The sequence below is a fragment of the Platalea leucorodia genome, assembly GCF_965183815.1.
Source record: "Platalea leucorodia genome assembly, chromosome: 4".
Classification (NCBI taxonomy): domain Eukaryota; kingdom Metazoa; phylum Chordata; class Aves; order Pelecaniformes; family Threskiornithidae; genus Platalea; species Platalea leucorodia.
The window spans coordinates 124,687,221-124,702,103 of NC_138826.1; the positions used below are offsets into that span (position 1 = coordinate 124,687,221).

Genomic DNA, 14,883 nt, shown 5'->3' on the forward strand with positions numbered 1-14,883 from the left:
CTTCCCTCACTTGTTTTAGTGATGGAGGGAGGTAGGCACCCCCAGGGGCTAATCACTTGTTAGCTGGACTTCAGAAGATGACCATCTCTTCCAACCAGTAGAGGAGCCTAGAGTGGCTCCAGCCCTATCATAGATGACCTGCTTGAATGCCAAGTTTGGTGGGATGAGTTCAGACCTAACCCCAGTCTGTTCTCCTCACCCTTGCAAAATCAGGCCTGCCCTTGTACCCACTCAGAAATATGCTGTGCTTGCAACGTCAATTCCACACGTGGAGCAGCTGGAGCCACAATCTCCCATCTCCATTGCTTGTTTGACACAGCTCAGGTGTCTGTTTGCCATCATGCAACACCACCTCTGCAAGATAAAGCAGGTCTTGTACTGTCTGATTGGATCTTAATGAGGACTCTCCACCTCCAGGCTGTGGACCCCACAACTGATGAAAACGTTCAGGTCTTTAAAAGATTATTCTAAATCCTATTGATCTGACAAGGTAACAGAACCTGCTGTATAGCTCCAGAGAGATGCCTAAAAACTCCCCCTGTGCTCACGGGCTTTTTCCCTGGGAAGAAGGAGAGCTGTGGTTCAGCAGAGCATCCGAGCTCATGTCTTGCCTCTCCCACATGTCCACAGCAAGACCCCAAATCTTTTTCTTTTCTTATCGGACTTGGATGCTGAGACAGCCTGGTACTGCATGGGTGTCCTGCACCAATAGAGCACATCAGTGCTTATGTTGAGATGTATTCTGAAATACTACAGCCACAAAAGGAGAACTGTCCAGATGAACACCTTTTTCCTTTTTCTGCTGATTTTCTAAGCCTCTTTTCCAAACATAACAGGGTGCTGTGTTAATTTATCGAAATGGGGCACAATTCCTTTAGGGGTCCCAAATCTCAAACTTCTTTTTCTTACTCTCCTGCTCTCCCTTCTTCCCAAAATCAAGATAAATACTTGCACTCTGAAGGCAGAGATCACCCTGTAACAACAATGCAGAGAGGAGACATCCATTTTCAGGGAGAAATTTGGAGTTACAGTTTATTCTTTCATTTGCATTTTAATAGAAAAACTTTCCACTCAGTCCCAAGTGAAAAGCTACTATATGCATTTAAATGAAGATTATTTTTTCCCCCTCTCTTTAAGAATGATGACACAAGTGCTTGAAGCTCTCCTCAGCTCCTCTGAATGAGCAGGTACATCACGCAGTCACCTTATTGAGCTTTGGAGACCATTAATCCATGTTTATAAAACCACCCGATATACACCACAGCTTCCTCTTTCACACACACAGAGCCCTCTCTGTCCCTGTCCCCCTCTGGTTATTCATTTTGAAAAACAGCGGCAAGGTTTCCACTTTGCTTTTGTTTAAAATGCAGCTACCACTTGGAGAAAGGGCTGAACATGAAAATCAGACATACAGCTCTGTAGAAAAATCTGTTGTCAGAGCTGGACACTTCTTACATTTAAACTTGACTGGTTTTGACATGATGGTTTGGAAACTGTTTTTATACTTTTCTGGGAATATTCTCTAACAGCTGTTATTGGGATAAAAGATGCAGGAAGAGTATGTAGATGCAAAAGATGCACTTCAGTATGTAGTGCTTGTCTATTTTTAGGATACCACCTCAAGCTCTGATGGCTCCTCTTTAATCCCTTATTGATGGCCACTCCCACCAGTGCAAACTACTGCTGACCATGATGGCTGCTGCTGGGAGGTGACCTCCTGCCTGGGAGAAAATGGGTTGAAAATGGCCAACTTGGTGCACATAGCCTACACAACAGCATTGCAATAGTATCTGCTTTATGAACCATAGAGAAACATTTGAGTTAAAGACCTAAAGCCCTTGTTGCACTCCTGGTTGGGTTTCCTGCCCTCTCCTCAGGTAGATAAACTAGCCATGCCCTTTTGAGGATTTTCGCAGACAAGAACTACATTAGCAATGCTCCTTGGCAAAGCGTTGCTGTCTCGTGCCGATCTTACAAAAGGGTTTGTGGCTAAGCTTTCAAAGTTGCGATAAACCATTAATTATTCACAGTGGCCTTCATAAATATTGCACAGCATGTTTGCAATAAAACTCAGCCTTCAGACTATTTACCATTTCCTTGCTGGTGAAAGGTGATGGAAAATGCAAGGGGGTCTAGTGGATCTGTAACAGGCTGAAGGGGACAGTGACAATGAGGGAAAGAGGACAGGAAATCTTCTGTACCTTTCTAGGAGCTTGCCTACTTTCCTCTGCTCTCCAACCCTTTACTTTCCTCCAGTACCTCCTCCACACAGGCTGTCCACAGAGAAGCTACCATCAAAGCTACTGTGTCTAAAATGACCTCATGGTGCATGTTAAGACCTTGGTTCCCACTTCATTCCTTCTGGGGACAAGGGCAGAGCAAGATGTGACTCACACACAGCTTGTGCACCCGGATTTCCTTTCTATAGGTTCAACAGTAGCAGCAGGAGGGGAAAGAGGGAAGCGAGACCTGTTGCAAATGCTCTCCTGGGAGAAGGATTTTAGAAGCAGACCCAGAAGAGATGCAATTAGAGTAGCCCACATCACCTGCACTGAGCCGTAATATTCTCATCCAAAGCCAGAATAAAGGCAAACTTGCTTCAGAATCTGAATTGAAAAGTGAAGGGAAATTTTTTTTTGCATTGAAAGACCATGACAATAATCATAGCAACAAAATGAATAACGTCAAAAAAAAAAAAAGAAATTATTTTCATTTAGATCATCATAAATTTAATTTCAGCCTGCAACCAAATGCTTTGTTTCCCTTTTGACTTATTGTACTCTCTAATGCAATTTGCATTTTTGATCACAGATGAGTTTAAAACAAACTAACATCATTTTGAATTTAAAAGTTCTGGTTAGAAATATGGAGAAGAACTGTTCTAGCATGTCTAAACTAAGCTACCTCTTTTTTTAAAACGCTGAAATTAAATAATCTGTTGAGTTCAAAATACCTCTTCCAATTCTTGCAGGAGAGGGGAAAGCTGAACCTATCGGCCAAATTTAACCTTGTTTTGCTTCAAACCTTTTGAAAAGCAATTTTCCAGAGGATTTACTATGCATCAGAAAGCGACATTTATCTCCCATGCGATGCCCTTCCTTAGTTTTCAAATATCTTCCTTCCCTAAAGCTGCCACCCCTTCTTGCAGGATGCCAAGGCATGTTGTGATCCCTGCAATAACATCTCTACCTTCCTTGCAGAAGTATCAGAGGAAGCCAAGCCGTGCCAACAAACACAGCTCCCACTATGAAAGCAATGGACACGGGAGAGGGAATATGATGGGCAGGCTGGAGAGCGTCTGTATTTTTTCTGTCTAGCACAAAGGTATCAAGGTATTCAGCAGAGAAAACCCTGTTGACTTCATGCTCATGCACGGCTGGGATAGCTGGCAGCCGGAAAGCCAGCAAGCGGAGGGAAAAGCTGTCACAAATGGACACGGATGATCGAAATCAGACAGTAATTCCAAGAGTAGCAAAGGTGACATGCTGAAGTGTAATGTCCTGGAAAGAGCCCTTCTGTCTGCCTAGTGGGGGCTATCTCTCAAGGTATTTCTCTGCCCCCACTACCACAGCATCTGAGTGATATCAGAAAGTACAGAGAATAGAGAAATTTCTGTAGCTCAAGGGGGAAACCTAAGATATTTGCATTCATTACCAGTTTGCTTTACCATAAAAAAATGCTTGGGCATGTGAATAATTTCAGAAAAGACCCATTCCCTTGCAGGAGTTGAGAGCTTTTGATGGGAACAAAGAGACCCTCTCATCTCAAACCTGCACAGATCTGCACAGATCAAGGCCAGGCAATGCTTGCATGTCCCCAGCAAGGGACCTTAGAGGAATAAGCAGGTCTCTTGGACAAGGAGCATCATCAGAAAGGAGCAAAAAAACAAGTTGAGTGTACAACGTGTTTGGCTCTGCTCCTCTCTTCCATGAGGCTTTCACCATTGAAAAGCAACAGTCTCAGGCTGAACTTGCACAAGTAGTAGTGCAGAATCAGGCCCAGAGCCCCTCTGACTGCTTTGCAAGCTGATGTCCCAGACAGAAAGCATAGGAAGCCAATTTGCCAGCCCTAGCAGTCTCTCTAAAAAGAGGAACGTGGCTGCTCTCTGAGTCCCATCAGCCCACATTGAGTGGAAGTTGTGTGTGTGATCCCACTGCTCACCATCCCTAGGGACTTTTGACTTCATCTCCGAATTCCTTATGGTTAAGTCCTCTCTCCAAACCACCCACCCTTAAAAGCAAACTGAAGTTCAACCTTGCTGGTGTCTATTGTTTCACCATGGAGCATCCAAAAATGTTGGCCACTTGCAGTGAGCTGCAGTCGTACTCCACAGCTCACCTGCAGCCTGGCTGGTGAACTGGTCCCTCCTGATCTAGTGCTGCTGGGGTGCACTGCTTCTCCTGGACACCCAGAAGACCACTTAATGCAAACATCCCTTGAATGCTACATCTTTCAGAAACACTTGCCACTGCTATGGTGACTGCCTGTGGCCCAGTAAATGGGAAGTTTTGTCCTTGCTTGCAGAATGCCATGGGCTTTGCACTGACCCAATACTACAGGGTTTCAGGATGTCTCTGGGCTTGCCATGGCCTGAGCTGAGTGTCACTTGGCCAATAGCTTCATGCCCAGCCTGCCTGAGATCAGCACTGGTCCATGACACATGGCCAAGGGCTGCTGCCCCCGGCAGGCACTGCCCAGGAAACACCAGCCCTTTGTGTGCCCAGACTGGGTGCTGGGCAGCTCTGTCACTGGTGATGGGGACCAGGGAGAATAGAGCAGGCAGTGGAGAGGGGGAGGGGTGAAGATAGCCCTGGGAGGACCCAAGAGTGAGGAGGAAGAAACCCCACCATCGACATCACGCTCTTCCTGCTGAAGACCTCAGGGTGGTAATGACTAGTGGCAACCCCCATGTTCTTCCTGGGGAACACTGGTGCCTTCAACTGTAGGGCCTGGAGGGATACTGGTAGGGTGAGCATCACACCGGGAAAAGTAAGATACTAGGAAAGTTTTTTTCCTTTTTCTTTTTTTTCTTTTTGTCTCTTTTTCCTTTCCTGTAGAGTGTTTTTAACTATTAATGAGGATTTTCTGTACTAATTTGGACCATGGCTGTATGTAACTGTAACTGGACTAATAATTTGGACTATTATTAGATTGTTAAAACATTAATTAGTCAAGCTATTTTTGCTCATAACAAGATTTTGAAAGGAAATGGAAGGAACAACTTCGTGCACTCAGAACGGCAGTGAAGAGCTCAGAGACTGAATATGGTCAAGGACAATGGATAGATGCAGCAAAGAGGACCAAGGCCCAAGGACCTTCAGGGCCAAGGAGAACTTCTTGCAGGAGCTTACCATAAAGTAGTAGAGCTGTGAAGACCTTGCCATGAACTCTGGTTTACACTCAGCCACGCAGATTTCCACGAATCCAGCATGCTGGCTAGGCTTGGCCTCCCCCATCTCACATACTATCCTGTGGAGAAAATATGAACCAGAAGGAATGTTTGAGGGATGGTTTGGTGGTCTGGGTAAGATGGAATAGGAGCAAATAGCCCACACTGCTGGGGAATGGACTGTAGACTTAACCCATCATCTTCTTTCCAATCCAGGATCCAAACGGTGGACTAAATTATTCTTTAAAGAGTGGTGGCTTTTGGCTGTTGGCACTTGGTGGGACAAATGCTTAGCTGGTGTAAATCAACATAGCTTCATTTAAATTACAGACAAATGTTGGGCTGAGGTCTGACCCCAGGGGTCCCTCTGTCCTCCAGCCTTGCATGGTGGATAGCTTTACAGCTGTAAGGCTTAATGGTCACTCCTGCATGTGATAAACTGCTTCTCAGGACTGCTGCCCCCCAAACTGGAATTGAACACCCTTGTGGTGGCTATTATGTGAAAAACAGAGGATAACTTCAGGGCATATGCCATGAGGATTATCTAAATATGCAATCAAAATACAACAATAAACAGATTATTAGCTCCTGAGCTGTGAGGAATGGTATCTTCCATTCCTCACTTCCAAAGCTGGGTGGAATGGACTCCTTAGAAGACCCTACAAGTAGCAATGACTGTTACTAGGTGTTCTGTGGCCCACTGTCTGCCACACACCCAACTTACTGCTCTGCTGGGATGTACCCTTCCACCAGTGGTTTGCACTCCACTCCAGCCACTTTGACATGAGATGCGATGTCTCTGAACTCCAGCCCCAGATTCTCCCCACGGATGGTAACTTTGGTCCCTCCTTCACGAGGGCCTGTCACTGGATTGATCTGGAGAAACAAGCCAAAAAAAAAGGGGAATAATCAAACCACCTATGTAAAGACATCAGCATCCTCTCAGGTGAAAGAAGAGGCAATATCAGGTCTCTTTGTGACTACTAGAGACACTCATAATTATGAATGCTGAACAACTGAGGGAACAAGCCTACTCCAGATACATCACTCGGTCCAGCTCCCCTGAAAACATATATCACCCCAACCTCAGAGTATACAAAATTCTGCATCAGATCTCATTTACTCTCTTTTAACTACTTGCAAAACATCCAGAGATGAGTAGGAGATGTTTTCTAGGCAGGAGCAGGGTTTTCTGGCGGTGCAGCTAAGCTCTGCACTTTATAGACATGAGCCATGGAAAGGCAGGAGAGGGGCATGGTGGAAAGAAAAGGGAGAAAGAACAAGAAAAGGAAAAAAATGGCTTCAGCCAGTCACTTTAAATCCTAAATTCCCAGCCCAAAGCATGTGGAGTTTTTGATCTGTTCTGGAGGTAGGTATTGGTCATGCGTCACAAACTCAGATGAAAATGTCCACCTGAAAAAAAAAAACCAGCTGAGACACAACACAAATAGCGTGTCAGATTAGGTACGGAGCAGATGGATGGTGAATGAGACAGCAGCAGCAGTTACTGTGTGCCAACATGTATTTCTGAAAGAGCTCCAGTTGCCCTCAAGGGAGAGCTGGGGCCAGGGAAAGGGCAGGCATGGGAGCATAGACAGCTTATTTGTGGAGTGGGAGGCCCCTGAGCCCCAGCATGAGATGAGTGGCTATCCCAACCATCCTGGTGGCTGGTGGCATCATGTTTGCATCCCAGTCTGGACCTTCACCAGACCCTAGCAGGGCTAGGATCACTGTGTCTTGCTCAGCAGCGGCTGTGTTGGGCAGCAGAGCCAAAGCACCACCCAAACTCCACAGCTCACCTCTCCCTCCCATTGCAGAGCCTCACCCTACACCCAGAGCTGTCTAGCTCTGTGCAATATTTCTGGCCCATGCAAAGGGTGTGTACGTAGGAAAGCATTCTGCATCACATCCATCACCCTTGTTCAGAGCCAGGTGGAAATTAGCGTTGGAGTTGTCTCCTCAACATTGAAACAACACAGAAATCATGGGGCTGGACCTTAATTATCTCAGTTCTGCCGTTCCAATTATTCACCATGCCCAAATGCTTTGCCATACAACTGGCTAGTTGAAAGGGGCTTCAACATTGCTTTCAAAGGGTATTCCCTGCTGCCCATTCAGTATGCCATGGCTGCCATATGCCAGCGTTGGCAAGGCTTTCTCTGCAGTGAGGAAGGGGGAATTCCCTGTCTGAGGTCTGTACCCACTGGCCGATGGCTCTGCCAAGTGGGAATCTGGGTCTGGCAGCTAGACCCTTGTGTAGCAGTCAGACTGGCAGGGAAAGTTGAGGCACTGGCACGAGCAGGGCTGCTCTTGACCGCTTCCCAGCACTGAGTCTGGCACCAGGGTTAGCTTAATTTCCACCCAGAGACCAATATTTAGAAGGTCCATATTTAATAAAAGGAGAGAGACCCTGACATCTTTAGGGGATATTCTATTTTAGGATATTTAATTTTAGGTACCATGAACCACCTCCTGAATGAGTGTGTCTTTGCTCTGACTATACAGGGAACCAGCAGAGGTTAACAAATTAATAGCACAGGTGATCATAGACAAGTGCTTGGACCTGTAGGGTTGTGTAGCATAGACACAACCTCTGCAGCACAAGATCCCTGCAGTGACCCGGTCTCGGGTCCAAAAAACAGACACATACCACGTGAGCCAACAAAATCAGAGCCATGGCACGCTTATTCCTACTCCAAAAGTCAACAAGATACTTAAGTCCTAAAAAGAAAACGGCACAACATTCATAAATCTGACAGGTGAAATGTTTTTTTGGTTTGGCTAGAGATAGGACCTTCGGATGGTCTGTGGTGATGAGGTTGATAGACAAGCAGAAAATAGATAAAAAGAGAGAGAAAGAGAGAGGCATTTGTGATTATTTTCCAGGAAATGAGGAAAGTATCTTAAAAAATGAGAATGTAAATAAAATTTTTATTCCAGGAGAAACTAATACTGATTGTGTCAGTTAGAGACTCAACATTGAAAACTTGAACTATTTTCCAAAAATGGCAATTCCAAAATATTTTTATTCTGAATCATTAATAAATATCTATTCAAGCAAAGTTTTCTGTTTGAAATACTTATTTTGATGACATCAGTTAATCCTCTCCTGATAAAACACTATATGAATGATGCTGGAAGGCTAGAATATATCACCCTACCAAATGCAATCTAATAGGTACTCAAAATGAAAAAAGAAAGATAAACCAAAGTTCCCATATTTTATTTTATTTCCTTATATATTAGTCACACTTTGTAAGAGAACTGAGTTCCCCATGTAATATTTTGGTTCTGTTTTGTGGTATTAAACTTGCCATCAAATGGATTTTACTTCTAGTAAGGTAGGTGTCTAGTAAGCTAGGTCTGTGGTTAATTAGGGCTCACCTATGTTTGAAAGAGCTTGCTAGCATGGGCAGTACATCTCATAGTAGGTCAAAAGAGGATTTTTTTTCTCATATGATAATGGCATTACCCTGAATAAAAGGAGGTGTAGTGGTGAAAAGGAATATCTGGCTAGAAAAATCCTTTTCGTTAGAGCTAGGGGTGAGTTTGAGACAAAAGTTTCACCGCAGAAGTCACACAAAACTCAGTGGAAACATTATCATCCTCCTTCCATCTCTGTCCAAAGCATGAGATTTTTAAAATTTCTTGCTATGACTCAAAAAGCATCTACAGGAAACTTCCTGGAGTGAAGCCAGCACAGCACCACTGAACCCCTCCCTGTGCGATTTTTAATTTGTAAAGGCCAGCTTCAAAACCCACTTATTTCCTTAAAACAGGAGGGCCTGGTATTCTCCCAGGAGCACGTGGGAGATTTTTTAACCCCAACTCATCACACTCCCACAGATACACACAAGAAGAAGGTGTTACTGTGCTGTTTCCACAGTGAGCCTGTTTCTATCACAGGTGCAAAAATGTGGAACAAGACCTGTCAGTTTTGGAGAGGAAAATGCAGGCATGGAAACAAAGGCTGCCAAGAAGCCTCAGCTTTCTCTTGAAGACCCAGAGCTGCGACACTGCATCACAGTTTACGCCCTCTGCTCATATCAGCCTAATGCTGCAGCTTGTCACTCTTAAAGGAGGTTTTGTGGCTCAGTGAGTCTGTAAGTCCTTTAATTTCACTGAGTGGCAATATAAATGCAAGAGCTAGTAAATAAGTACAAGTTATAGGAAGCTCTGGGCTGGGTGCGTGTCTGTGCCTGTGCAAGTGTGAGTACACGTGTTGTTTCGTCTCCTTTGCCTGCACAGATACTGCCCTGGCTCCTCGCCAGAATATGCATGCTCTTACCAATCGCTCCAGACCTACAATTAGCTGCAATATATATCCAGTCACTTGAGATTACTTCCATGCTAATGGCTCAGAAAAAGACTTTCCAAGAGCTACTTATGATTGCACCAGACAGTTGGAATATTTCATGAGCAAACATTGCAATGATCTGTTCGAGCTTTGGGAGCTGTTGGAGAAAATGTCAGCAGAATTAGGAGTACGTCCCTTCTGGAGCTGTAGGGTGGAGAGTGAGTGTCTTGCACTTCATAAAGAGACTGTAGTTGCAGGGTTGGGGTCAAAGCATAGCAGAGAAATGTGGATGGACCTTCAGAACATCATACTACCACATGGTCAGGTCCTTGTGTTTTGGACTTCTGCTTCAGTTGGTCATCCATCACTTTCCCAATACCAAATTTTACGAATATATGCAAAATTTCTGAATCTTTCCCAAGGTTTGAGAATCTGAAAAGATTCAAAAAAGGTTTCATCCAGCCCCCTATAATTTTCAAGACCTCAAAGCTGAACTTTCAGAAGTAGCTGCTCATTCTGGCTGTCTCTGTGTTTGGTTTCACAGCTTCAGGTCGTTCAGGTAGGCTCAAAATTAACAGCCCCAGATAAATCCAAGTGCAGTGGAGGCCTACACCTGGAAACATCAGGATGAGCCTGGCACTTCAGCAGTTCAACTGAGTCAGTACTTTGGGGACTGATGGATGGAAGAAAGATGGATTGAAGCACAGTAAGATGGGCTCCTTTCAATGGCATCTGGGAAAACTGGATTCTGCCCAGCTTTTGCTTTCACAAAAATTTCATACATGGATATTGGTTTAGGGCTCGTCCATAGCACCTGCATTTTTTTGATTCTTAACTGAATACGATTGAAAAAGCCTTTCTTGCTTTCTAGAAAAATAATACACCTAATGTTTCATATTAAACCACAACTTCTGGAAGCTGGATTTTCCTCCTTTGCATTTCCATTTCTCTTCCCTGTCTCACTTTCCTCTTTACTTTTCTCATTTGCAGAATAAGGCCCTAGCCACCCTGAAAGGGTCCTCATGTTAACAAAGGCAAGGTGACTGAGAAACGCTTAAGGCATCAGGCAGTTTGTAAGGTTGTAGCCCTTACCATCAAGGCTCAGATCTGTCCTGCTGCCTGCAGGACATGACCCTGAAAATGGTTGCCATCATTATGGCAAAGGCATCCTAAGACAGCAGACAAAAATCACTTTAGACTGCAGGCCTGATATCCCTCCCTTGCCTTCCTTCCTTTTCTCTGCTCTCTCTCACTATGGTTTTCCTACTCTCTTATCTCCCTTTTGTACCATTGCCCCAGCTCTTCCTTTGGCCCAGTCAACACATTCAATAGGAAACCTTCTAAAGCACACCGTTATGCTTCAAATCCTTCCCCTCAGCCTTGCCCTCATTCTCTCTTTATCACTTAATACGAGAGTTCCAAGCTTCATTTAGTCCAGGCTTGATCCTGCCTCTTCCTTGAGCCTTCAAAGGGGGAAAGCTGACAACTGTACAGGGCTTTATTTGCTCTGTGAGGACTTCTTTCACCGTGCAGTCAGCCAGGCAAACAGAAGAGCGTTACTCTGCTGGAGACAGTGGAATCTTGTTTTTTTCTGGACATTGACTTTGTCCATGTCATGCTGCCGGGAAGCATGAAGTACAACATGCCCTCTTCCTTGACCTTCTGTCAGCAAAGCTCAAAACACTCTGGGATCACTCAACATCTCCTTCTCAACCAGGCTGGACAGAGAGGCTATTTCAAGAGACAGTTGGGCTCATTTGATTACCATCACACCATCCATTTGAGATGCCCCAGAGCATCTTGTCTCACCTTCAGCTGCTCCTAAAGGCTTCATGTCACATCTGCTAGCTCTGTGTGGGCAGGTCGGATGCTCCGGTGTTCCTCAGATTGCACTAGCAGACTGTGTTTGTGCAACTGATTCATCTCCACGTTGATTATGGTGGGAACTCTGACACCCTGTTCACCCCTGTGTTGTAGGCACCTGAAGTCGTATGCCTGCCTTTGAAGGCCACCATGGCCTCCCATCCCCAAGGTTGCCTGGGGCTTTGCCTGACCCACCAGATCTCAGTCCTGACCTTCCCCTCACCAACCCAAAGACAAATCAGGAAAATAAATCAAGGAAAGGGTACGGAGAGGGAATACCCCAGCTTCTTGCAGATCCATGACTTACATCCGTGATCTTGGGGTTGGTGCATTTGCCCTTGGTGCTGGACAGCTCCAGCCACTGGCTGTCCTGGGCTGGGCAGTGCTGCTTCAGCGTGCACTGGTTCTGGCCCTCGCACCAGCCGCACTCGAAGTCCGGGTCAGCTTTCAGGCACAGTCCGCAGCTGTCCCGCATGGCCCCGCACTTGTACAGGTGAACTGGAGGGACAGGAAAACAGAGAGGACCTGAGAGATGCAGAGAGCATGGGAGAGTGGTGGGATGTCAGAGGGCAGAATGAGGAGCAAGAGAGGGGAAGGTGTTGGGCTGCTCATCCCAGAGGCAGGATGGGACTTCTCCAGGGGGGCAAATAATGGGGGAAAAGATGTTTACATCCTTCTTGAAATAAATTACACTTGTCAGAGTTCATCCCCCATGAAAGATATTTTTGGAAACTGAGAGCAGAAGGAAGGACGCTGTCCTCAGTAGGGTGATGGGCTGCAAGCACGAGGTTGGGTGGGAAAGGTGCTTGGGCAGTGACTTGGCCTCAGTCCCTTCCTTTTTCAGAGACTGTCTGAATATCATACAGTACCACCTATAACCAGTCTCAGCCTCAGCTCTTCATCCTAAAATTATTTTGTAGACTTGGTCTACCCACAACTTAAACTTGGGGATTTGCCTCGTGTGAAACTACTCAGAGCTGGGTGCTAAGGTAATGTCACTCAGGTTTCCCCCTTAACAGAAATCCTAAGAAATAATAATAAATCCACAATGGTTCACTATGAGGCTGAATCCAGGGATTCACAATCAGCCTTTCCCCCTTCTTCTGCTCCAGAAATTCAGTCTGCTTTACACTTTGAAGTACTAAGTTGATCCTGCTCTAATACAGACAGCAATGATTAATGCTTAGCTCCATCTCAGGCTGCTAAGTGATTAGAAGCAGTCAAAGCTTTTCCCAAATAAAGCCTAAAAACATTGCAGTCCTCCTACGAAATAAGATCATGTTATTTATCCTTATTTTACAGATGTGTAAACAGAGGCCTGGGTTGCACAGGGGGCTGATAGCAAAAGTCTCCTCCCTGAAGATGAAGACTGCAGAATTGAGGCTTTCAGACTTGCTTTTTTTTCTGTATCTGTGGGCGTGTTGGTGGATTTCTTTATAAGATGGGGGATTTTCCTTTTTGCTTCTGTTTTGCTGTGTCAGTAGGTGACTAAAGTCTTGTCTGTGGTTATTGCTACACACAAGCCCAAAGCTCAAAGGCTTTGGATATGTGTACTGAAAAGCTCTGGCTGTCTCTTCATACCTGCACCCTAGAAGTCAGCAAGTATTGACTAATGCAAGAAAAAGCTCAGAAACTTTTTATTTCTTCAGGCTGGGTGCAAGAAAAGTTTGCATAACAGCTGTCAATCACAGTGTGTTATAGGCCACCTGGGATACAGCCCTTTCCTTAATTATCTGTTAGATTTCCTCAAATTTGCTGAGTTGCTCTGCTTGTAATGCTATCAGTGAGTATTTCTGCAGGCACTTTAGTAGGCTTGGTTTAGTTTAGCCTTTCAGCCTACCAGCCCAGCCTATGTGATGCTGGCTAGTCATTACTTCTAACCTTTTGGGTTAACCCAAAAACTTGTAAGGGACTGCGCTAAAGACTAAGGCCCACAGATGTTTCTTGAGTTCATCCCCTGGTCTGGTTTATGTTACCAGCACAGACATGCCTAAAGACACAATCATCATGATTATGAGATTGATTTTACTCCTACATCACCTAGGACAGCTCAGTACTGACCAAAAAAGGGTTCACACTCTTGGTGGGGACCACGTTGCATCAGAAACGCTCAGGCTACCTATAATTCTGCTGTATTAGGTAGCAGAAAACTAAGCAGGACTGGCATAAGTGCCCAAACCCTGACCTCCAATCCACACTGTTAAAGGCTGGCACAGTCCATAGCACTGTTTGGGCCCATGAAAATTAGCACTGTCCTGACAATGCCTTGGCACAGCTTGGAGAGCAGGAGAGAGGGCAAGGAGCTTCAGCACGGAGAGAAGTTGGCAGCATGAATATGGGCTGTGCCACACTGCTGGATGCCAGGGCTAGACAAAAGTCTCCAGCCTGTTGTGCTTACCAAGTGGATTTAACCTTCAAGAGCCACAGATTTGGAGAAGACAGTGCAGGACCTTTTGCATTCAGACTGGCTATTCAAACGCACCAGCTATTCCAGCCAGCAGAGAAAGACATCACAGAGGTGGGTGCAGGGGGAGAAGGACAGGAAGGGGTCATGCTGTGGGAATAAGAGTTGTCTTCTGTATTGCTCTCCAGCTTCAACGTGGTGCCGGTGAAAACCTCACCTGTCATCCCTCAGCTTGAGGATGGGTGTGAAATGGTGTGAGAGGAGCATGGGAGTACCTGATGGGGAGAGATGGAGTGGGAGAAGATGTGGAAAGTGTCCAAGAAAAGAGAAGGTAAAGCAAGGGAGGGAGAAACTTCTGAGAGGTGGTGATGTGAGGAGAGACTCTGCAGGTCTAGCTGTAAATACAGAGCAGCCAAGAGGAGAGGTTGCCTGGGGGAAAAGCCTCAGGCTGGCTGAGGGTGATGGACAAGAAGGAAGAAGAAGATTTAAATGGACCGTCCATCTCCAGCAAAAATGCCTGCTTCAGGGTCATGGCTGGACGTGCAATATCCCTCTGCGAGGGGCACATCAATCCTGTGCCATCGGTGGTAGTTATATGGAGCCAGGCTCTGGGCAGGAGGTGTTTTTTGGTCCTTTGCTATTATCATTTTATTTTGTTCAGACTTTTCCCACTGGCAAGCTGCAGCTTTTCTCCTCCCCCTCTCCCTTCCCCTGTTCATTACTACATTGCCTCTGAGCAGAGAGTGCCCGATCTCCTGGCATATTAACTTGAAGAGCATCGCTGCAGGAGAAATAAAAAGGGGGAGAAAGCTGGAGAAGGAGGGGCATAAAAACAAGACACAAAACTGTGGGGAGAAGCGGGAGGCAAAGATGATGAAGGAAGAGAGAAAGCAACACAAGTTGGGGGGAGAGTCATATTTCTCAGGTGCA

The 14,883-nt window shown here is 45.6% G+C and overlaps 1 protein-coding gene across 1 annotated transcript in view; it reads right to left on the bottom strand.

Annotated features, from left to right (window-relative positions):
• PLXNA4 (plexin A4) overlaps positions 1 to 14,883 on the bottom strand; it is a gene marked incomplete at both ends in the record, with an annotated part of 424,475 nt that overhangs the window by 64,157 nt on the left and 345,435 nt on the right. Inside the window, 3 exons of the mRNA XM_082308764.1 lie at positions 5,352 to 5,469; positions 6,114 to 6,265; positions 11,857 to 12,047. Coding sequence (XP_082164890.1) covers positions 5,352 to 5,469; positions 6,114 to 6,265; positions 11,857 to 12,047 — 461 coding nt within the window. The remainder of the gene's footprint in view (positions 1 to 5,351; positions 5,470 to 6,113; positions 6,266 to 11,856; positions 12,048 to 14,883) is intronic.